At 39.5% G+C, this 26,044-nt stretch overlaps 1 protein-coding gene across 11 annotated transcripts in view; it reads left to right on the top strand.

The window, feature by feature from the left end:
• SCFD1 (sec1 family domain containing 1) overlaps window positions 1-26,044 on the top strand; it is a 157,636-nt gene that overhangs the window by 107,072 nt on the left and 24,520 nt on the right. For 3 of the 11 annotated variants that reach the window (XM_021099906.2, XM_021099903.2, XM_084969027.1), the window contains one exon: window positions 1,583-1,785. The exons of the other annotated variants lie outside the window; for them this stretch is intronic. In XM_021099906.2, the coding sequence (XP_020955565.1) occupies window positions 1,583-1,606 (24 nt within the window). In that variant the 3' untranslated portion in view covers window positions 1,607-1,785. Of the gene's footprint in view, window positions 1-1,582; window positions 1,786-26,044 lie in introns of those variants that run through there. 11 annotated transcript variants of the gene reach the window in all.

The raw sequence follows: 26,044 nt of genomic DNA, 5'->3' as shown, positions 1-26,044 counted from the left end.
ATTTCTAGCAACATTAATGGACCTACACATTATCATACTATGTGAAGTGAGTCAGAGAAAGATATCATATGATTTCACCTTACGTAGAATCTAATTTTTAAAAGGATTCAAGAGAACTTATTAACAAAACAAGTTCACAGAAACAAACTCACAGCTTTCCAAATCCAACTTAGGGTTACCACAAGGGAAACTGTGGCAGGAGGAATAAATTAGGAGAATGAGAATAACATAGAATGCTACTGTATAAAATAGGTAGTTAATAAGATCCTACTTATAGCATAGAGAAAATCTACTCAGTAGTTTATAATAACCTATATGGGAAAAAAGAATGGATCTTTATATATGTATAACTGATTTACTTTGCTATACACCCAAAACTAATACAGCATTGTAAGAAGTGTACTCCAATAAAATAAAATAAAAACCTGTCTTTTGGGGAGCAGCTCAGATCTTAGTCCCTCTCATTCAGGAGTGGTTCAAGATTTCACCATAGATTTAGAAAAAGTCTGTACAGAATTTAGTGCTCACTCACACCAGCCCTCTCCAGGATTTCCCTCTCACTTTCCAGTGGCTTTAGTTGCTCCCAAACTTCAGACCAGAAAGCCTGCAAGTTTTCTGTACATTTTCACTGTCAGTATAGCTCCAGCGGCGGCCTGCCTTCAGACTAAGAGGAGCAGAACCAGAAATCTCAGCTAGTGCTATTCTTCCTTCCAAATGTTGATTCTGTAATAGAACCTGCCTGCTTTCAGTTGCTCTCCATGCCTTCAGGTAGTTGTTTTTTCTATTTGTTTAAAGTTTATCATTTCTGTCTCTGAGAGACTTGGTCCAGTAGGAGTTTACCTAGCTTTTCAGGTTTGAAAGCCTTTTCCTTTCCTCTTAATGAACTTTTAGAAATATTAAATATATTTCTGATTTATTTTAGAAATACATTAAAATATATTTAAAAAGTGAACTGTCAGCAGGGAAGTCACACACGACATTTTTCGTTACATTTTTCATACTGAGTTAATTCATTGTGTCCCTGGGAGTTGCAGCTTTCTCTAAGTTTTCTGTGGCTGAACCAAGAAAGAAGGCATATGCAGATTTCTACAGAAATTAGGATTCCGTGAGAAATTTTGAGATGAGGAGGGCTAGTATCTTTCAAAGTGCAAAGTGATTTTGGAATATAATTTCTTTAGGTTGAGTTCTGGGGAAGTTTTGCACTTAGCTGTGATCCTAAACTATGAATCTATGAGCTATGAATATCTGGGCTAAGGAATAGTTTCTCTTGATAAAGTTAACAGATACTGTAGGGGAGGGGGCCTTTTTTATTCTCAGGTTTTTATTTTCAATTAATTGAATTTGCACCTATAATATTTATTCATATTTTTTGCCATGAGTTTTTTAAATATCATGAATCTTAAACATTTGAGTTAGTGGTGATATTCTGTTGTTTTAAAAATGTGATGAATGAAATAGCCTGAATTTTTACCATGATAAAGTGTGCATTTAAGGTCTTTATAAATATGATTAAATGCATAAGTTTCTTTTGTGATTTTAAAAAAAGGTAACATTTATGATTTTATGTTTCATTTTGTTTTAGCTGTCACAACTTGGACAAAAATAATGTAGGACCTAACATGAGAATCTACATAGAACTTGGATAAATGTAAAAAGAGCCCGATGTTTCCTTCTCCATATCAAAGTCCTAACGGTGAAGTTTAGAGTTATTTGTTAATTTTTCAGGAAATTCTATACTTAATATAATGTGTACTGATTAAAAGAATAAAGCATTTCAGAAATAAATTTTAACATCGTACATTCTCTCTCCTATTATGTTTGACAAGTGAGAAAGAAGTTGCTTCAGAAGGAAAACTGTCTAAATATAATGTTAAAATACTAATATAATTAATATGATTGAAGCTAGTGCAAGTTTAAGAATACACAAGTATTATTCGATTTGCTCATGACTCTGCTACACATACGTATTTTAATCATAAAATTACCTTAACATAGTTTGTTTCCCTTTTGCCGTGTCCGCAGCACATGGATGTTACTGGGCCAGGAATCAGACCTGCATCACAGCAGCAACTCAAGCCACTGCAGTGACACCACCAGATCCTTAACCTGCTGTGTTACAGCGGGAAATACACCTCTAGATTTTAATGTGAAGATTTTAAAGCCACTTTAAATGTCTTTTCTCCCTCTGGCACACCTATGTACATTTTATCACATCGTCTCTCCTTTATAAATGTCAAAATCAAACATTAACAACATCTAGAGTGGAAAGATACAAACCATTTATCCTGTAAAGTTCTAAAAATATGTACAAGTGAGTGTTAAATTTGGTTCTAACCTTCCTATCTGCCTGGGGTGCAGCACTGAGAAGAAATGTTGATCCATCATATAGCCCAGGGCAGTCATAAGATAAAAGCAAACCAACTACTCTGGAAAAACAAACTGTTCCTATTATAAAGGTCAGGGAGCTTTTCCTCCTAATGAGCCTCATCAAGAGGAATCTGGAGCATTACAGGCAACATCCTGATAATAAACATTCTGCACCCCCATCCACAATGCATCAGTGCCATCATGCCAAAGCACAGGTCAAGAAAAATAATTCTAGTTGTGTAGTGGTTGGCTAATCTGGCCTAGTCCTGGGATGTATGTTTGGGCTACCATAACAAATTACCATGGATTGGGTGGCTTAACCAACAAACATGTATTTCTCACAGTTCTGGATGTTGGAAATTCTAAGATCATGGTCCCAGCAGATCCATTATCTGGTGAGAACCTTCTTCCTGGTTTGCAGGCAGTCATTTTCTTGTATCCCTACATGGTAGAAGTAGAGTGAGAGCTCTGGTCCCTTCATCCCCTTTTGAAGGCACCAATCCCATCATGGGGGTACCACCCCTATGATCTCATCCAAGCCCAGGTACCACCCAAGGCCTTTACTATCATTACACTGGGGTTGAGGCCTCAGCATATGAATTTGTGGAAGACACAAACATTCAATCCATTGCACTACATTTGTCAAAGTGGTTGGTGCTCAGGGCTTCAGGACAGAACATTATGCAGAGACAACACAGCTGATTGAGATGATAAGCTACAGAAGAGCAAAAGCAGTGTCCCTGTTTCCTCAGTATTGGAGAAGTCAGGCTCTAAATAGTTAATTTAAGAACATGTTAATATGTTAAAACTACATGAGAGACAAAAGGAAGTGGTCTCTTCCTGTTATCTTTGTGCAGTTTAAAATGGGTTGGAAAAGTAGTCTCTGAACGTGCAGTAATTTCTTTCAGGCTTGCCTTAAGTTCACATAAAAGGTCATTGCCAAGGTTCTGAGATAGAAACCTTTCTGTGAGACTATAAAGATTTGAGGCCTTTAAAAATACATATGGATAGATAGATGATAGATACTATAAAGATTTGAGGCCTTTAAAAATACATATAGGTAGATAGGTTGATATCCTAGGAGTTTACCTTATGACACAGCGAAAATGAATCTGACTGGTATCCATGAAGATGCGGGTCTGATCCCTGGCCTTGATCAGTGGGTTAAGGATCTGGTGTTGCCATGAGCTATGGTCACAGACACAGCTCAGATACCATGCTGCTGTGGTGTAGGCCGGCAGCTGTAGCTCCAATCCAATCCCTAGCCTGGGAACTTCCAACAGCCATGGCTGCGAGTCTAAAATGAAGGGGAAAAAAAAAAAGCCAGAGAAACTTTGTTTTTTCTCAAACAGTCCATAGTTTAGTCCCATCTGTCCTGGTCTGGGTAACCCAGCATGGGTACAGAGCAGGCACCCTCCAGGCAATGCAGCACACATGAACTGGCCAGCTCAGGATGCTCAACAAAACGCACTCCCTACCACTGAGCTCATAAGGAACCAGCAGACTTAGCCTCCCATATGAAAGAATTTGAGTAGTTTGGCATAAACATGGGAAAGGTCAGTTGGGAAAAGGCAAAATAAAAAAGAGCTGCAGAAATTCAAGTCAAAACGGAAATTTGCCCTGAAATGAAAGCTTCCATTTCATCACCATCAAGTCATAACTGTGACAAATTGGAAGACAGACTCCCATCCTAGTGTGCTCAATATTGTAAATTTTCAACTCATTCCCTTAAAATTTAGCCATTTTTAGGTAATAGTTAAAAGAGGTTGAAGCTGTGTGGAGATTATAATTTACCTAAATAGAGCCAAATCATCACACCACGGGCATTTGGACAAATTTTTTCTCAATTTTTTAAAATTGCTAGGCATAGAGCAACCTGACTCCAGAGGCTGATGAGATTGTACTGAGGTGACATATGACTAAAGAACACTGGAAACTGAATGTCTGGTTTGTTGTGGCAACCACAATAAAACAGACATAGAATTAACAGAACTAGGGACCATTCAACTTCACTTTGTTGAATTGCCCAGGGTTCAACAGAATCGGGAGTCTCAAAAGTTTATATCCAAAGAAATGTCTGGGTGTTGACGAATGTGTACTGGGTTTTAAATGACGGTAGCTGCTTTTATAATGGAAACCTCAGGATGATTCTAAATTATCAAGCATCAACCGCTCCATATGGCTCAATTTCAAAAGAAAGCAGATTGAGCTAAAAGCAAGCTCTCTGTTTCAAGTATCCTAAGAATCAAAGAGAACTACATCAATTCTAGGACTAAGAAAGGACCATGACTACATGACTATCATAAATAACGTATGTTGATTTTTCTGCCAACATCGTTTTCCCTAATTTTTGTCACCCTGATCTTTTCTTCCTTTCCTTTCATCTGTATGGCTCAGGTGGAGCTGACAGCATTCCTGACAATAGTAAATGGTTACAGGATAGATAAGTAAACCCAACCGAGGAGAGGCAATTAGACTCCTGCAGAAGTACTCTCTTTGCTGCTACACTTAAACTGGAGATGTTTAAACATGAGGCTGTAAATACTGCCATGTGACACGTGAGAATGAAGCCAATACGGAGCCCAAAGACATCCTAATGACATCATTTGAACCCCCCACTCTATCATTAGTATAATCTGAGTGTTGGAGCCAGAGACAGACAGTAAAATCCAGCAGATTATTTAAACATCTTTTGAGAGCCAAAGAAATGTAAACCAGACAAAACTTAAGAAACGGTGATTTTCAGATAATGGATGTCAGCACAGAACAATGATCCCTAAGAGAAGAGAAACTTAGCAAGATGAGCCCTATAATTGCTCAGCTTATTTCTTAAAGAGACTATTTTCAGGTCTCTCAGTTGAGACAGAGTTGGACAGCTGGGAAGGTCAAGGCAGTTTGCAGTCATAGGGTGGAGTAATGGAAAGAAGAAAGCTACACAGGAAGAGAGTTCTAGAGATCTTCAGAGGGTCAGATGAATACTGGTCAGTGCAAGTGTGTAAGGAAACTGCCCAAGCCCAGGGAAATAACTACCTCAGAGTTAACACAAGAGCAGGAACAATTGTTAGCCCACAAATAGGGTGTGTTCCCAATACCCAATACCCAATTCATGGGGAATGTCAAGTACTCAAGAAGTGTTTTTACCTCAGTCATGGAGGAAATTAGCCCAACTAAATGCTCTTGAGGTCTTACCTAAGGAACCTTAAAAGCAAGACTCAAAAGGATTAAATTGTTTCTAAGTAACTTTACCATGTACAAGAAAGTAAGAATAGAGAAGTACAGAAATATCTAAGCCCCCAAGAAGATAAAAAGTTACAGTGTCCAAACTTACCAGATAAGATTATAGGACAATAAAGAGTACAATGAAGAGAAAAATTCTCAATAGAAACAGACCTAGAAATGCCAGAGCTGAAACATTAAAACAATTATTCCCACCAAGGACCTCCAAGCATTTTAAAATAGATATATGTAGAAGATATAAAAAAGACCTCAGAGTTCCCACTTTGGTGCAGTGAGTTAATCAGACTGCAGCATCTTGGGTCGCTGCAGAGGCACCAGTTAAATCCCCAGCCTGGCACCATGGCTCGGATTCAATCCCTGGCCCAGGACTTCAATATGCTGTGGGTGCAGCCATTTAAAAAAAAGAAAGAAAGAAACCTCAATTGAACTAGAAACAAAAAATTCACTGTCTGATATTAAAAATTTTCTAGACATATATGAAGAATAAAATTTATATACTGAAGTTAAGACCTGGGTTTTTTCAGTCTAGTTTTAATGAACCAAAAGTCAACTCTTTAAACAAAAATGACTCCTAAATATTTTCTGTGACCAAAAACTTACAGTGACAGCCTTAAGACATGCCTGAATCTTTTTTTCTAATTACCTGAGTCATTACATTCACTTTTTGGCTTAAGACAGTTTGAGAGGACTTTCTACCATTTGCAAAAAAAAACAAAAAAACAAAAAAAAAAACCAGAAAACAAACAAAAAAAACAATGAAATAGTTGCCAAATTCTAGAAATCATACCTACATCGGTCTAACCAATTCTGAGAAAACACATTGTCTTTCACAGAAGTGCTAAAACCAATGCTTATACCTACTCAGGAACATGAATGTAGATTCAGAATTGAGATATGCCTGTAGAATATAAGCTACAATTCAAAAACTCCCTAGTCTTTTAAATATATAAGAATTCTCACTGATTTTTTATATTTGGCTAATTACATATACTAGGCCTAAAATTATGAACCTTCTTGAGAATAAAACTGTTTATGGACTACTTTTTGTGCTGCTAAAATGTTTGTAGTTGTTAATTCTTTGAGTAATGTTTTACATCATTCAGTTCACACAAATTTCTGATCATGTATCCTCTACTTAAAAAATAAAAAGCAAAAACTGGAGTTCCCATTGTGGCTCAGTGGTAACCCACCTGACTAGTAACATGAGGATGTGGGTTCAATCCCTGGCCTCATTCAGTGGGTTACGGATCCAGTTTTGCCATGAGCTGTGCTGTAGTTCACAGACATGGCTCAGATCTGGCATTGCTGTGGTGTGGCAGCTGCAGCTCCGATTAGACCCCTAGCCTGAGAACTTATATGCCACATGTGCAGCCCTAAAAGCAATAAACAAAACAAAACGAAAACAAAAAGCTTGGATTACACAATCTTCAAGTGCCTTACCATCATTAACATTCTAAGATTACAGCCAAACACAGAAAACTGATTTATAAATCTATATTCCAATTTATTTATAAATTAACATACACTAAAAGTCAGCAATGGTCAGTTGCATGGGTCATACTTTATGAGAAACAGAAGAGCAAAGAAGAGCAAATCAACAGCTTTAAGCTTCTATTATCAGACAAGGACTTTGCTATGTGTTTTAAATATTAGCTCGTTTAATCCTAATAAAACCCCTAAGAAAACAGGTAATACTATTCCTTCTTTGCATATGAGGAAATATAAATTCAGAGTTCAGCCACTATCCAAGGTCATTCGGTTAGTAAGTGGTGGAATTTGTACTGCACAGAGTCTATATCTTTTCCATTTGAAATGAGGAATTCGAGGTATTACGATAGTAGTAATTTGAGGACATAGAGGTTAGAGATACTTTGACCAAGTTATTTCAGCCTGATAACTTCTCTAGGTATAGCTATCCCTAGGTTTCTGGGGACGGTGGATGGATTGTTTTCAAGAGCCCCATAGACACCAAAATCAGCAGATGCTAATGTCCTTTGTATAAAATTGTATATAGTATTTGCGTGTAACCTATATGCATCCTCCTCTATACTGTAAATCATTTCTAGTTTACTTATAATACCTTATACAATGTAAGTACCATGTAAATAGTTGCCAGTATGCAGCAAATTCAAGTTTTGTTTTTTGGAACTTTCCGTATTTTTTAAAAAATATATTTTTGATCCACAATTGGTTCAGTTCGTAGGAGCTGGAGGAAAGACTGTATAAGTTTGCCCAGTAACCAGGACTGATTAGCAGAAGCTGGTCCTTAAAGTAAACATTCGACAGGACAGATGATAGATGAATGAAGATTCTAGCCACAAACCCTCATTCACTGACTCTACTTCAAAAATCCAATGTGGCCATGTGCTCTCATTCATTCATTCAAGTAAACAAACTTTTATGAAAAGCCTCTTATGTGCAAGATACTCTGGGGATGCTAGAGTTACAAAGTCAAAAAGACACAATTATAACATCCCTCATTTCCCAAAAGATTGGAGACAATGTCTTGACTTCTTCTAGCCAATGTCTAAGAAGTTACACCATTTTCAGAAACAAAGTTTCTAAATCACAGTGCAGGGTGGTCCTTGTAAGAACACCCCTCAGAAGTAAGCTAGTTCTTGGATTCAATTAGACTTGGGATAAGCACCCCTAAACATAAATGGTCCTCAGCTCCATATAGTTCCTTCAGATAGCTGCCTTTCTGTCCTTGTAGGAGAAAGACCTTTCCAGTATCTTTCCTAGATGTTGGTGCTTTCTTAGGGCCAGCTCAAAACATACCTTCATTAAATAATTAGAACAGAACCAAACCTTGGAACCCTGTGCAGCTGCAAAACTAATAAAGAAACACTTGCGGTGCTGTCACCAAACAGTCTACAAGACTACGGTTGTTTCGTTTTTTTAAGGTACAAAGTATTGCATATAGTATAATACTCTACGTGTAAAAAAGAAAAAGGAATACACTTACTTATTACATAGAGTAGTTCAGGAAGGATACATATCAATTGGTAACAGTGTTGACTTCCTAGAAAGAAACTGGGTGCCTGGGGTACAGGGATGGGAGGGAGACCTAGAGACTTTGCATTGTCTAACTTTTATATATTTTGAGTTTACTACCATATTGTGTTATTTATTTCACTAAAATTGAGAATGGGGGGGAGAGCTCTTGTGATATATCAGGGGATAATAGATTGTTTCAGCTCACAAAATCTAATTGCAAATCTGATAAGATCTTTTAAATTCCCATTTTACTTCCTGTCTCTATAGCATTTAACATTGTTGTCTACTCCCTTCTTGAAATTCCCCTTCTTTAGTCCCCTTGACATCCAAGTACCTTTTGATTTGTAGTCTGTTCCTATCACTCCTGAGATTCAGACATCCTAGATGAGAATCAAGGGGAGAAAGTGTCATCGGATTTGTCACAGAATACTTTGTATAGGGACAGCTGGTTTTACCCTATCTTACCATTAGAAAAAAATTAAGAACAGCTACTCAGCACTACACTGATTGATACTAATGTCTCTATTTAAAAATATTAATCTACAACTGAACTTTGGAGCCAGACTGCCTGAACTCAATCCCAGCCTCATCTCTTATTGCCTATGTGGTCCCAGGTAATAATTTCTCTAAGCTTCAACTCCTCACCTCTACAAAGACAAAAGAATTTTATAACCTCATATGATTGTTATGCCGATTAAAATGACATAAAATCCAGGAAAGTGGTAGTTACAAGGTCCAAAGCTCAGTGCACGTCAGCTATAACCACATCCCACTTCGTAAATTTCTGGAGGGCAGGGCTCTGCCATCCATTCAGGGGGCTGCTGGTTGGTCCCATAGAGACCTCTACTGCCACCAGGTGCTGTAAGTGCCTTGGGAGTGATTCTCACAGACAGGAACCCAGGAGCAAGGCCCTCAGCTCTGCAGCTTTTGGGCTCCACATGGCCACATCAGGGATATACCTAAGACCTTCCTATAGACTCCGGTGCCATTCGCCTTCTGTGGCCACAGGCTCTTGGGAGTAGGAGCAAGATTTTGCAGACAGCAAAGTTCTCTGGCCCATTCTGCACCTCTGCCAGCTGCTAAACATTGTATCAAAGGCACAGTCCTCCTCTATGTACACAATCTTCTTCCTCCCTCCGTCAGGAAGGTAGGACCCTCACCGCCTCTCTGTAGGCAGCAGTTCAAATATCTCCTCTGGAAGAACCACAAAATGTCCCAAGTTGTCCCCATGCTGTAGTAACAGGAAGGGAAGGAAATAAGTCAACCAATTTTCTCATTCCCAAATGTCACCTCTGATTTGCTCTGCCCCCCATCCTGGCCCCATGTGACATGATCCCCCGTGTGGGCTGTATGTGGGTACTGTGTACCAGCTGTCACCTCTCTCCTGGCTGCCCATGTGGCTAAACTGTCAGTGTCTACACCCCATGGATCTGCCTCAGCACAGACTCTGAATCCTAACATGACATCAAGAGGCAGCTCCTGCATCTCAAGAATTCAGCCTTACGAGCCCCGGCATTCAGGCACCTTGAATTCAGAGAAATGTTTGACGGCTCAGGACCCTTGTGCTGACATCAAGATTCAGCCCCGGAAACAATCCTTTGGCTCCAGAGTATTTGGTGATCAGATTTCTAATAAACTGCTTGTGTTTAGGAGGAAAGTCATCCAAAGGCAAGAGTGAAAAAGAGACCACTTTCAATTTGAAGTTGGTAAAAATAGGGATAATAGTTTATAAGATGTAGAAATAAGTTCCCACATCAAGGAGGCAAACGCCCTTCTCAGCTATGTTTTCTTCCTTTCCTTTACCTCCTCACAAACCCGCCTTTCATGTCAACAGGGAACTCCACGATTGATAGATTGACCCCAAATATATCCAGAAAATAGATGCCCAAGGATATGCAAAATTAAGGGAGCTTTTCCACTTGCTTCTAAATATTCCAACTTCATTTACCTTCTAACCCCCATGTCCCTGTGCCTGCTCACTAAGGACTTAGAGCATCAGATCATCTGACCTCAGGCTGTGTCCTTGTTGTCAATAACTTTAATAAAGTTATTTCCTTTTAACAGAAAGAAAAAGAGAGGATGGTAATAAGTGAATAGAGAGCATCAGGATAATTGCCTTATTAAGTCTCTCAAATAAAAACTTCTGGAACTATAAGATTGAAGAAGCTCAGGACTGAAGGAGCTCCCAGGTGGCCCAGTTTAACTGCTCAATTCTCCTCTGTGACACCAGCACCAGTCCTGCCCTGACCCCAGCCAGTAGTCCTTCAGAATCAGGGTTGTACCTTCTTCCTGAGATACCAGAGACATCCTTGGACAGCTGAGCCAGGCCATAAGAAAGCTCAGGAAATTGCACCTTCACATATGCACAAGCAGGTCAGACTTCCAGCACCATGCTCCTTTTCATCACCTGACTATAAAAGTACCAATATGACGTGAAGGAAATGCTTATCCATCAGCCATCAGAGAGCAGGTATTTCAAGAACTGCTGGGACATGGATAAGCATAAATCACCTTGAAGCAGAAGCCTTACTAATTCTCCAAGTTTTCTTTTTCAAAGCCACGCTGGATCCTGCCACCGCGTTTATGAGTCCCACTTACTGAAAGCATCTCCTCTGCAGAAGAGCATAGGTATATATGAAGAACAGCATCCACAGACATATTCCTATAATAAAAAGATCTGCTGGCCTCCTCCCACATGAAAGCACTTGCCGTAAGGAGGCAAATACTAGAAATGCTGTGTCAGCATGGGAAACTCAGGTGTCAGACTGCAGCCAACCTGCCTTTTCCTGTCTTATGCTTTCTCTGGTGCCCTCTGTACCTAAAGAAATGGGCCTTGTGGTCATCAGCAGGCAAAAACTACAGTGGGCTCAGCATTTCACTCACTTTAACTTTTGGTGATATTCATTTATGTCTAAAGGAGAAAAATAAGAAAATCTAAGTGCTCTGGAAAAGTGCTGCCTATTTTACCTCCAAGGTATGAGTTTCTCTCAGAATAAATAGTATACACATACACACACAGAATAAATAATGAAGATCTTACACTTAATCCTTCCTTAAGAAATTTCTGCCTCATATAAGAGTTGCTAAAGTAATAAAAACTTAATACGGACCATATGGAAAGCCAGGAACATACCAAGTATGATGAGGAACCAGCAGGAGTTGGCAGTTACTTCAGAGAACTGATTACATGTAGGTGTGTGGGTAGGGGTGTGTGTGCGTATAATGTGTGCGTATTCTGAATATGTAAATATACACACACATACCAAATAGCATGACAAGTAATTTTGTTCAGCTTGATGCTGCCATGGCATGGAGTGTCCACATTAAACATTATTTCTGGTATGTCTCTGAGGGTGTTTCCTGATGAGACTGGCATTTGAATCTGTGGATTCAGTCAAGTAGATTGCCCTCCCCAGTGTGTGTGGGCATCAGCTAATCCCTTGAGGGCATGAATAGAACAAAAGGCAGAGGAAGAAGGAATTTGCTCCCTTTGCTCCCCACCTACTTCAGCTAGGACAATGGTCTTCTCCTGCCCTTGGACTGAAACTTATACCATCAACTGCCCTGGTTCTCAGGCCTTCAGACTCACACTGCAATTACACCACCAGCTTTCCAGGATCTCCAGCTTGCAACTTCTCAACCTACTCATAATAATACACACACACATATATGTAATATACATATTATATATGTAAGACTGTATCACATATAAATGTGTATACAGGCAGACCTTTGAGAGACTGCTGATCTAGACCACCACAACAAAGCAAATATTGCAATAAAGTCAGTCACATCAATCTTTTGGTTTCCCACTATATACAATAAAAATTATGTTCATACTATATTGGGATCTACTAGGTGTGTCATAGCATTATGCCTTAAAAAAGTATGTATCTTAATTTAAAAATACAAAACCAAAAATTTTAAATAGTAGCAAAGATCACTAATCACAGATCATCATAGCAATCATGGTGAAACATTAGAAATATTCCAAGAATTATCAAACTGTGACCCAGAGACAAAAGTAAGCTAAGTGCTATTGGAAAAATGCCACAAAGAGGAAGTTCCCCTTGTGGCTCAGCAGGTCACGAACCCAACTACTGTCCATGAGGATGCATATTCGATACCCGGCCTCACTCGGTGGGCTGGGGATCTGGCATTGTTGTGAGCTGTGGTATAGATCACAGACATGGCTTGGATCCCGTGTTGCTGTGGCATAGGTCTCCAATTGAACCCCTGGCGTGGCAACTTCCATATGCTACAGGTACAGCCCGCCACCCCCCACCAAAAAAAAGAAAAGAAAAATGGCACCAAGAGACTTGCTTGACATAGGTTTGCCACAACATTCAATTTGTTTAAAAAAAAAAAACAAAAACAAAAAACAAAACAGAAAAAAGAGCAATATCTGCGAAGCACAATAAAAAGTGCAATAAGACAGGGTATGTCTGGATATATATATATATATACATACTGTTGATTCTGTTTCCTATTTCTCTGGAGACCATAGTACAGACACATGATAGATGGTTGGTTGGATGGATGGATAGATAGACAGACAGACAAAAGAAAAAAAGAAAGAAAGATATAACCAGAGAACAGTAATTTCAAAGCAGGCCTGGGGCATCAGTAAAAATAATGACTGTAACAACCACTGACTAAGCATCTTCCATGAGCTGGGAACTAGCCAAGCATTTCACACATGTGCCCTGGGGTTGCAGCCAGGAAGAAGAGGATTTAAAAACACCAGTTGTGAAGTTAAAGCATCACTATTGGAGAATCCTTCTGGGTACGCACCACAGCAAGAACTCCTTGCCTGTAGAGAGCACCTCTGTGGTTTTCTCTGAGCCACATGAGAGAGAAATGAATCCCTGTCATTACTTGGATTTTGATACAGGTAAGGAACAAGGAGGAGAGCCAAAAGAAATTACTTAAGAAAGAAATCACGGGAGTTCCCGTCGTGGCGCAGTGGTTAACGAATCCGACTAGGAACCATGAGGTTGCGGGTTCAGTCCCTGCCCTTGCTCAGTGGGTTAACGAACGATCCGGCGTTGCCGTGAGCTGTGGTGTAGGTTGCAGACGCGGCTTGGATCCCATGTTGCTGTGGCTCTGGCGTAGGCCGGGGGCTACAGCTCCGATTCAACCCCTAGCCTGGGAACCTCCATATGCCGCAGGAACGGCCAAAAGAAATAGCAAAAAGACAAAAAAAAAAAAGAAAAGAAAGAAAGAAAGAAAGAAATCACCATTAAATGAGGAAAAAAATATAGGGAAACCAGCCCTCTGGGAACTATCTAGGGGTCCTGGAAAGGAAGGATACTGGGGTTAAAAATAAATGATGCCATTCAAGCCCAACCCATGCTGTTGGAAGTGCCCCATTCCAGGGAGGTGAGGTGCTCAATATAAGCTGCTACCACTATGGGTATGGCTCTCTCCCAACTAGGACATAGAAGGGAAAGGTATTTTCCTTCTGGTTGGAGAGAAAGACATCAGTGAGAAGATGGCCAGGTGGCTGGAATAAATACACTAAAATAACTATCATGTCTGAAGAACTACAAATTGACAGAAAGTAACTCAGACAAACTACAGATTGACAGAAAGTAACCCAGACAGGGTAGGTCACCGCCTCAGGCCCCACGGGGTGGGGAGGCACGGGGAGGACACTCCAAAACAGCACAAGAACAAACAGGTGAGGGTCCACCCAGGTGACCTTAGGCGGACTATTTTACACTGGTGAGCCTAGAACATTCAAAAACACGTACTATCTCTCCCCTGGCCTTACTACAACCCCATGAGACAAGTACTTATATATCCACTTTACAAGTGAGAAAAACTGAGGCATAGTGAGCTTTTCTAACATGATAGGTATATACAGGCAAGTCACAATGCTAGAAGCCAAGGCTATGACTCCAGGGACTCTGCTCTCCACCTCACTTTGCTGCCCATTCTCTTAGCAGAATTCACGATACCTGGATGAAGGCCCAGATGTGTAGGGAGACAAGAGATGTGTTGGTGTGAATTCTGTGCTATCCAGCCTATTTGTGAATAGCAGAGTCTGGCATCCTAGTCATCCCTTTGCATGTGATCTCTTTCTCCCTACCCTGGGCATGAGACAATGGCCAATTGCCTTCCAGTCACAGTGAAATGGCTCCAGCAAGAATCTTGAGCACCCACCTCTTCTTTGGCTCTTTCTGAGGGAGACTACCATATTTACAGACACTGCTTCCTTGCCTGGTTCTATAATACACGACCTACCACCCTGGCCATCGGTGATTAGACTCAACCTATAATCTGGTGGGGAGCAGTCTTAGCTCAAGAAGGGAACCTGTACTGGATGGGGATCCGAATCAAATGATCCTCTCTCTTAAGAGGTTTGCAGAAAGAGGGAGAAGTTGGTAGCAGGTGCTAAGGCAGAATGACATTCAGAGGTAGTCAGAATAAAGAGCACTAGAGTAGCTGAGTGTGGGTGATGGCAGACAGCTAGAGCTGATCTAGTGAGTCCTCATACTGGAAGAAGAAAAGTCTCTGCCACTAGCATCATGAGGCATCCTGAGTCACCGTTTGGGGAAAGAACTATTTTCCAGACTCAAGAGGCCTGGCTACAGGACAGTCCCTGGATCTCCATGGGCCTGGCACTGTGATTACAACCTGGGTCTATGTGAACCTTGAGGTGAAGTCATCCGTCATTGATTTAGTCTGAGTGAGCTTCCAGACACGCATTAGCAACTATCAAAAGAACTGTATTGTTCAATCAACAATCAACCAGCATCAGTTTATATTTCAATACAAATATTTTGAGAACGGTCACTTCTTCCAATATACCTTCAAGACCCAACAGTGGTGAAGCTTAAAAGCAGACAATAGCTGCAGATGGCATGATTTATGGGGAGTGCATCTGGCTTGGCTTTCCATGCTGATGTTGTCTTGTTAATATTCACGATCCTTACCCCAAATCTCATGAGCACTTCTCTTTAGCCCCCATCAACTTGTTCACATTCATGACCTTGTTTTCTATCTGACAGTGAGATTCTGACACTCCTGGGGGTTTTTTTGTAAGTGTGGGTTTTTTTTTTTTTTTTTTTTTTTTTTTTTTTTTTTTTTTTTTTTTTTTAGCAAAACACTGGAAAATAAAACTATTATGTTAGCTGGAGTCTTCTACCACCATCTCCTTCCTAAGAACTTTGCCCTGTCTTTGTTGGCTTTTGTCTGCTTCCCTGGGCCAGCTGACAACCAAACAAAGGCAACAGTGGTCTGGCCTCCTTTTCAGGCCCTGCAGAACATGCCATACTAGTCAAGGTTTGCCACTAAAGTGTTTAATTTCTTCTGAAATTTAACTAACATGACTGCTGACCCACCTCCAAGGCACACTGCTGACCTCAACCAAAAATTATGTTGTACTTTTCTCATGCCTGGGACTTGGGATGGCTAGGAAAATTGCAGTGACCCCTTCACCAGGACTCTGATTTTTTGGCCATAATTATTAGGAAGACCTAGAAATATTTAAAACTTTATTTTGAAGAAAATAATGTTTCCTCATGTGTGAAACTGTTAATGTACTATTCCTAAGTCTCTCTCCACCATACCAGATCTTGACAAAGCCTGTTAGAGAATCTAAATGATGAAGTTTGCCATATACTAACCTAGCTACTCATTAAACCTTAAGTTGTTACTACCCCATGGGCCCCTCTAGTACAAAATTTAATTCCTCTCAGTCCCCCACCACCACTCTCCCCCCAGCACAATGCCTGATACATGAAAAAGAAATAATAGAATGACAGAAATAATGGAATGACAGAGGGAGAGAGAAAAGGAAGAGGAGAGAGGGCTGGATGAATGAGTGAACATTAGGACCACACATCAAAAATGTAAATTTCATGCTATAAAATCTGAACACATCCAAGTTCCTTGGTGGCTCATCAGGTTATGAATCCAATATTTACAATAAAAACTAACCAACATAAAAGGAGAAACTGATGGGAATACAATAATTGTAGGAGACTTTAACACCCAACTCATATCAATGGATAGATCCTCTAGACAGAAAATCAATAAGGAAACTGATCCTAAATGACATAATAGAAAAGTTTGACTTAATTGACTTAATTTTCAGGACATCACATCCAAAAAAATTACAGTATAAGCTCTTCTCAAGTGCACATGGAACATTCTCAAAGATTGACCACATACTGGGGCACAAAAATAACCTCAACAAGTTTAAGAGTATAGAAATTATTTCAAGTATCTTCTCTGACCACAATGGCATAAAAGTAGAAATCAACCACAGGAAAAGAAATGAGAAAAAAACTGATTACATGAAGACTAAACAACATGCAACTAAAAAACCAATGGGTCAATGAGGAAATCAAGAAGGAAATTAAAAAATACCTTGAAACAAATGATAATGAAGACACAACCTCTCAAAATCTATGGGAGGCTGCAAAAGCAGTGTTCAGGAGTTCCCGTCGTGGCACAGTGGTTAACGAATCAGACTAGAAACCATGAGATTGCGGGTTCGGTCCCTGCCCTTGCTCAGTGGGTTAACGATCCGGCGTTGCTGTGAGCTGTGGTGTAGGTTGCAGAGGCGTCTCAGATCCCGCGTTGCTGTGGCTCTGGCATAGGCTAGTGGCTGCTGCTCTGATTTGACCCCTAGCTTGGGAACCTCCATATGCCACGGGAGCGGCCCAAAGAAATAGCAAAAAGACAAAAAAAAAAAAAAAAAAAAAAAAAAAAAAAAGGAGTGCTCAGACGGAAATTTATAGCGATACAGGCCTTTCTCAAAAAAGAAGAAAGATCCCAAATTGACAACTTAACCCTCCACCTGAACGAATTAGAAAAAGAAGAACAAAAAAGACCTAAAGTCAGCAGAAGGAAGGAAATTATAAAGATCAAAGAAGAAATCAATAAGAGATTCAAAAAACAATAGAGAAAGTTAATAAAACTAAGAGCTGGTTCTTTGAAAAGGTAAACAAAATTGACAAACCCCTGGCCAGACTCACTAAAAAGAGGAGAGAAAGAACTCAAATAAATAAAATTATAAATGAAAAAGGAGAAATCACAACGGATACTGCAGAAATACAAAAAACCATAAGAGAATACTATGAACAACTATACGGCAACAAGTTTGACAATCTGGAAGAAATGGACAATTTTCTAGAATCTTACAGCCTGCCAAAACTGAATCAAGTAGAAACAGACCAACTGAACAGACCGATCACTAGAAATGAAATTGAAGAAGTCATAAAAACACTCCCTACAAATAAAAGTCCAGGACCAGATGGCTTCACAGGCAAATTCTATCAACCCTATAAAGAGGAACTGGTGCCCATCCTCCTTAAACTCTTTCAAAAGGTTGAAGAAGAAGGAATACTCCCAAAGACATTCTGTGACACCACCATCACCCTAATTCCAAAACCAGACAAAGATAACACCAAAAAAGAAAACTATCGGCCAATCCTTTTGATGAATATAGATGCAAAAATTCTCAACAAAATCTTAGCCAACTGAGTCCAACAACATATCAAAAAAATTATACACCATGACCAGGTAGGGTTCATCCCAGGTTCACAAGGATGGTTCAACATATGCAAATCAATCAACGTCATACACCACATTAACAAAAGAAAAGTCAAAAATCATATGATCATCTCAATAGATGCAGAAAAAGCATTTGACAAAGTCCAACATCCATTCATGATCAGGACCCTCGCCAAAGTGGGTATAGAGGGAACATTCCTGAACATAATCAAAGCCATTTATGATAAACCCACAACAAATATAATACTCATTGGGGAAAAACTGAAAGCCTTCTCCCTCAAATCTGGAACAAGACAGGGATGCCTACTCTCACCACTGCTATTCAACATAGTTTTGGAAGTCCTAGCCACAGCAATTAGACAAACAAAAGAAATAAAAGGCATCCACATAGGAAGAGAAGAGATAAAACTGTCACTGTATGCAGATGACATGATACTATACATAGAAAACCCTAAGGACTCAACCCAAAAACTACTCGAACTGATTAATAAACTCAGCAAAGTAGCAGGATATAAGATTAACATTCATAAGTAAGTCGCATTTCTGTATACCAGCAATGAAATATTAGAAAAAGAATATGAAAATACAATACCTTTTAAAATTGCACCTCACAAAATCAAATACCTCGGAATACACCTGACCAAGGAGGTAAAGGACCTATATGCCGAGAACTATAAAACTTTCATCAAAGAAATCAAAGAAGATGTAAAGAAATAGAAAGATATTCCATGTTCATGGATTGGAAAAATCAATATTGTAAAAATGGCCATACTACCCAAAGCAATTTACAGATTCAATGCAATCCCTATCAAATTACCCAGGACATTTTTCACAGAACTAGAACAAACAATCCATACATTTATATGGAACCACAAAAGACCCAGAATCGCCAAAGCAATCCTGAGAAACAAAAACCAAGCAGGAGGCATAACTCTCCCAGACTTCAAAAAAATATTACAAAGCCACAGTCATCAAAACAGTGTGGTACTGGTATCAAAACAGGCAGACAGACCAATGGAAAGAATAGAGAACCCAGAAATAAACCCTGACACCTAAGATCAATTAATCTTTGACAAGGGAGGCAAGAACATAAAATGGGAACAAGAAAGTCTATTCAGTAAGCATTGCTGGGAAACCTGGACAGCTACATGCAAAGCAATGAAATTAGAACACACCCTCACACCATGCATGCAAATAAACTCAAAATGGCTGAAAGACTTAAATATACGACAGGACACCATCAAACTCCTAGAAGAAAACACAGGCAAAACACTCTCTGACATCAACATCATGAATATTTTCTCAGGTCAGTTTCCCAAAGCAATAGAAATAAGAGCAAAAATAAACCAATGGGACCTAATCAAACTGAAAAGCTTTTGCACAGCAAAGGAAACCAAAAAGAAAACAAAAAGACAACTTACAGAATGGGAGAAAATAGTTTCAAATGATGCAACGGCCAGGGGCTTAATCTCCAGAATATATAAGCAACTTATACAACCCAACAGCAAAAAAGCCAACAACACAATGGAAAAATGGGCAAAAGACCTGAATAGACATTTCTCCAAGGAAGACATACAGATGGCCAGCAAACACATGAAAAAATGATCAACATCACTGATTATAAGAGAAATGCAAATCAAAACAGCCATGAGATACCACCTCACACCAGTCAGAATGGCCATCATTAATAAGTCCACAAATAAAAAGTGCTGGAGGGGTTGTGGAAAAAAGGGAACCCTCCTGCACTGTTGGTGGGAATGTAAACTGGTACAGCCACTATGGAGAACCGTTTGGAGATACCTTAGAAATCTATACATAGAACTTCTATATGACCTCGCAATCCCACTCTTGGGCATCTATCCGGACAAAACTCTACTTAAAAGAGACACGTGCACCTGCATGTTCATTGCAGCACTATTCACAATAGCCAAGACATGGAAACAACCCAAATGTCCATCGACAGATGATTGGATTCGGAAGATGTGGTATATAGACACAATGGAATACTACTCAGCCATAAAAAAGAATGACATAATGCCATTTGCAGCAACATGGATGGAACTAGAGAATCTCATCCTGAGTGAAATGAGCCAGAAAGACAAAGACAAATACCATATGATATCACCTATAACTGGAATCTAATATCCAGCACAAATGAACATCTCCTCAGAAAAGAAAATCATGGACTTGGAGAAGAGACTTATGGCTGCCTGATGGGAGGGGGAGGGAGTGGGAGGGATTGGGAGCTTGGGCTTATCAGACACAACTTAGAATAGATTTACAAGGAGATCCTGCTGAATAGCATTGAGAACTATGTCTAGATACTCATGTTGCAACAGAACAAAGGGTGGGGAAAAAATGTATCCATATAAGTATTACTTGATTGCCTTGCTGTACAGTGGAGAAAAAAAAAACCAATGGGGAAATCAAAAGGGAAATTTAAAAATACCTTGAGACAAATGATAATGAACGCAACCATTCAAAATCTATGAGATGCCACAAAAGCAGTTCTTAGAGGGAAACTCATAGCTATAACAGGCCTTCCTCAGAAAAGAAGGAAAATCTCAGATCAACAACTTAACCTGCCACCTAAAAGAATTATAAAAAGAAGAACAAAACCTAAAGTCAGCAGAAAGAAGGAAATCATAAAGATCAGAGAGAAAATCAATAAACTAGAGATTCAAAAAACAACAGGGAAAAAAATCAATAAAACCAAAAGCTGGTTCTTTGAAAAGGTAAACAAAATTGACAAACTTCTGGCTAGACTCACCAAGAAGAGGAGAGAAAGAACTCAAATAAACAAAATAGAAAATGAAAAAGGAGAAATCTCAACAGATAATACAGAAATCCAAAAAACAAAAAAACAAAAAAGAGAGAGAGAGAGAGAGAACACTATGAACAATTATATGCCAACAGATTTGACAACCTGGAAGAAATGAAAAACATTCTAGAGACATACATTCCAGCAAAACTGAATCAAGAAGAAATAGATCAAACTGAACAGGCCCATCACTAGAAATGAAATTGAATATGTAATAAAAACACTCCCTACCAACAAAAGTCCAGACCATATGGCTTCACAGGCAAATTTTACCAGATATATGGAAGAAGAACTTATACCCATCCTTCTTAAACTTTTCTGAAAGACTGAAAAAGGAACACTCCCAAAGACATTCTATGAAGCCACCATCACCTTAATACCAAAACCAGACAAAGATACTACCAAAAAAGAAAATTATAGGCCAATATATTTGATGAATATAGACACAAAAATTCCCAACAAAATTTTAGCAAACAGAATCCAACAACATATAAAAAAGATCATATGCCAGGACCAAGTGGGATTCATCCCAACTTCACAAGGATGGTTTGACATACACAAATCAATCAACATCATATGCCACATTAACAAAGAAAAGTAAAAAACCACATGATCATTTCAATAGATGCAGAAAAAACATGTGATGAACTCCAACATCCTTTCATGATAAAAACTCTTTACCAAAGTAGGTATAGAGGAACGTACCCTAACATAATAAAAGCCATTTATGACAAACCCACAGCCCAGGAATTCCCATCATGTCTGAGTGGTAATGAACCCAATTAGTATCCATGAGGATGTGGGTTCAATCCCCATGTTTGCTCAGTGGGTTAAGGATCACTGTTGTTGTGAGCTGTGGTGTGGGTTGCAGGCAAGGCTCAGATCTGGCATTGCTGTGGTATAGGCTGGAAGCTGCAACTCTGATTCAACCTCTAACTTGGGACCTTCCATATGTTATGGGTGTGGCCCTATAAAGCAAAAAAAAAAAATTCACAACCAATATAATACTCAATGGAAAAAAGGGGAGCAAAAAGCCTTCCCACTAAAATCTGGAACAAGACAAGAATGCCCACTCTCATTGCTTTTATTCGACATAGTATTGAAAGTCCTAGCCATAGCAGTCAGATAAACAAAAGGAATAAAAGGTATCCAGGAGTTCCCGTGGTGGTGCAGTGGTTAACAAATCTGACTAGGAATCATGAGGCTGTGGGTTCAATCCCTGGCCTTGCTCAGCGGGTTGGGGAACCAGTATTGCCGTGAGCTGTGGTGTAGGTTGCATATGTGGCTTGGATCCTGAGTTGCTGTGGCTCTGGTGTAGGCCCATGGCTACAGCTCCTATTGGAGCCCTAGCCTGGGAACCTCCATGTGCCCATGGGAGCAGCCCTAGCAAAAGCAAAAAGATGGGAAAAAAATGTATCCAAATTGGAAGAGAAGAAAAATTGTCACTCAATGCAGATGACATGATGCTATATATATAGAAAACCCTAAGAACTCCACATAAAAACTATTTGAACTGATCAGTGAATTAAGCAAAGTAGCAAGACACAAAATTAACATTCAGAAACTGGTTGCATTTCTGTATACTAAGAATGCAATATTAGAAAAGGAATATAAAAAGCCAGTACCTTTTAAAATCACATCCCCAAAAATTAAATACCTAGGAATAAACTGACCAAGGAGGTGAAAGATTTATAGGCTGAGAACTATAAAACATTAATCAAGGAAATTAAAGAGGATTCAAAGAAATGGAAAGATATTCCATGCTCCTAGATTAGAAGAATTCTTGTCATTAAAATGGCCACACTACCCAAAACAATCTACAGATTCAATGCAATCCCTATTAAATTACCTATGACATTTTTCACAGAACTAGAAAAATCCAAAAATATATATGGAACCAGGACGTTCCCATCATGGCTCAGTGGTTAGCGAACCTGACTGTATCCATGAGGATGTGGGTTCAGTCCCTGGCCTTGCTCAGTGGGTTAAGGATCTGGTGTTGCCGTGAGCTGTGGTGTAGGTTGCAGATGCAGCTCAGATCCCATGTTGCTGTGGCTGTGGCAGAGGCCAGCAGCTACAGCTCCAATTTGACCCCTAGTCTGGGAACTTCCATATGCTGTGGGTGTAGCCCTAAAAAGACAAATATATACATACATACATACATATATATATATATATATATATATATATACACACACACACACACACATTAAAAAAAAAAAAAAACCAGAATTGCCAAAACAATCCTGAGGAACAAAAACCAAGCAGGAGGCATAACTTGCCCAGACCTCAGGCAATATTACAAAGCTACAGTGATCAAGAAAGTGTGGTACTGGTGCCAAAACAGACATACAGATCAATGGAACAGAATAGAGAACCCAGAAATAAACCCAGACACCTGTGGTCAATTAATCTTCATCAAAGGAACCAAGAACAACAACAAAAAAATATTCTCTTCAGCAAGTGGTGCTGACAAAACTGGATAGCTCCATGTAAATCAATGAAACTGGAACACACCATCACACCATGCACAAAAATAAACTCAAAATGGCTTAGAGACTTCAACATAAGACAAAACACCATAAAACTCCAGGAGGAGAACACAGGCAAAACATTCTCTGACATCAACCTTTCAAACATTTTCTTAGGTCAGTCTCCCAAGGCAATATAAATAAAAACAAAAATAAACCAATGGGACCTAATCAAACTGACAAGTTTTTGCACAGCAAAGGAAACCATAAAAAAAAAAGACAACCTATAGAATGGGAGAAAATAGTTTCAAACAATGAAACTGATAAGGGCTTAATCCTCAAAATATATAAACAACTTATAAAACTCCACAGCAAAAAACAAAAACAATAATCCAATAGAAAAATGGGCAGAAGACCTGAATAGACATTTCTCCAAAGATATACAGGTGGCCAACAGGCACATGAAAAAATGCTCAACATCACTAATTGTTAGAGAAATACAAATAAAAACTACTATGAGGTACCACCTCACACCTGTCAGAATGGCCATCATTAACAAGTCAACAAATAACAAATGCTGGAGAAGGTGTGGAGAAAAGGGAATCTTCCTTCACTGTTGGTGGGAATGTAAGCTGATACAACTACTATGTAAAATAATATGGAGGTACCTCAGAAAACTAAATGTAGAACTACCATATCACCCAGCAATCCCATTCCTGGGCATCTATCCAGACAAAACTTTCATTCAAAAAGATACGTGCACCAATATGTTCATTGCAGAACTATTCACAATAGCCAGGGCATGGAAACAAACTAAATGTCCATGGAGGGATGAATGGATTAAGAAGATGTGGGAGTTCCCGTCGTGGCGCAGAGGTTAACGAATCCGACTAGGAACCATGAGGTTGCAGGTTTGGTCCCTGCCCTTGCTCAGTGGGTTAACGATCCGGCGTTGCCGTGAGCTGTGGTGTAGGTTGCAGATGCGGCTCGGATACCGCGTTGCTGTGGCTCTGGCGTAGGCTGGTGGCTACAGCTCCGATTCAACCCCTAGCCTGGGAACCTCCATATGCCGGGGGAGCGGCCCAAGAAATAGCAACAACAACAACAACAACAAAAAGACAAAAAAAAAAAAAGAAGATGTGGTATATATACACAATGGAATACTACTCAGCCATTAAAAAGAACAAAATAATGGCATTTGTAACAACATGGATGGAACTAGAGACTCTCATACTAAGCGAAGTAAGTCAGAAAGAGGAAGACAAATACCATATGATATTACTTATATCTGGAATCTAATATACAGCACACAAATGAACCTATCTACAGAAAAGAAACAAACTCATGGACATGGAGAACAGACTTGTGGTTGCCAAGGGGGAGGGCGTGGGATGGACTGGGAGTTTGGGTTTAGTAGATGTAGACTATTGCATTTGGAGTGGATAAGCATTGAGATCCTACTGTATAGCATAGGGAACGATATTTAATCACTTGTGATGGAACATAATGGAGGATAAAGTGAGAAAAAGAATATATATATCTATGGCTAGGTCGCTTTGCTGTACAGTAGAAATTGTCAGAACATTGTAAATCCACTATAATAAAAAAATTTTTTTAAAATAAATGACAGTCCCGTGGAGGGGGGGGAAATTAATCCAATATTGTCACTGCTGTGGCTCAGATTGCGCTGTTGCATGGATTCAATACCTGGCCTGGGAAATTCCATATACCACAAGGCCAAAAAAAAAAAAAGGGAGTTCCCATCGTGGCGCAGTGGTTAACAAATCCGACTAGGAACCATGAGGTTGCGGGTTCGGTCCCTGCACCTTGCTCAGTGGGTTAACGATCTGGCGTTGCTGTGAGCTGTGGTGTAGGTTGCAGATGCGGTTCGGATCCCGCGTTGCTGTGGCTCTGGCATAGGCTACAGCTCCGATTAGACCCCTAGCCTGGGAACCTCCATATGCCGCGGAAGCAGCCCAAAGAAATAGCAAAAAGACAAAAAAAAAAAAAAAAACACATCTATTACCAGGTAAAAAAGCTGATGATGCACAAACTGCCTATCTTAGTCCTGACTTTCCTGACCCCCAGGAAAATCCTTCTTTTTCAGGCCTAATAATCCTTTGAAATATGTAAATTTTGCAATGTGAAAAAATACACTAAATCATCAAAGTTCTTGGCCTCTAAGAAGGACCAGAACTGACCCGCTTGTGTCTATAACAATGGGGCTATTCTCTTCATATTTTTAAGGAAATGTTTGGAGATGTCACTTGGCTGTGTGGTTTTACTGGGTGTCCTCTTAAATGCCCCCCGCTAAGAGTTATGCTAGAACAGAGCTACACTAACTATAATAAGCACATGAATTACTTTTAAGCTAAAATTTAAATGTTAAATTATGTAGCTGAAACTTGAAAAAAAGAGTGACTCTTACTAGCCAAACAGCTCTATTTTAAGAATTGGCAACATCTCTATCTAGCTTTTCCAATGTGGTTGAAAATTTGTACATACTGCACTTTCCAGTATTTCAGTAAAGTTCAAAATAAACATGATTAACATGCAAAATAAAAGCTAATTTTTATTGAGGAGATTTCCACAGAAGTCAGATGTCTCTGAACTAGATTTTAGC

The sequence above is a fragment of the Sus scrofa genome, chromosome 7 (assembly GCF_054392235.1).
Source record: "Sus scrofa isolate SSC_HxYL_T2T_F1_AM1 chromosome 7, Sscrofa_HxYL_maternal_Yorkshire_Landrace_v2.0, whole genome shotgun sequence".
NCBI lineage: Eukaryota > Metazoa > Chordata > Mammalia > Artiodactyla > Suidae > Sus > Sus scrofa.
This window is presented reverse-complemented; position numbering and strand designations above follow the sequence as displayed.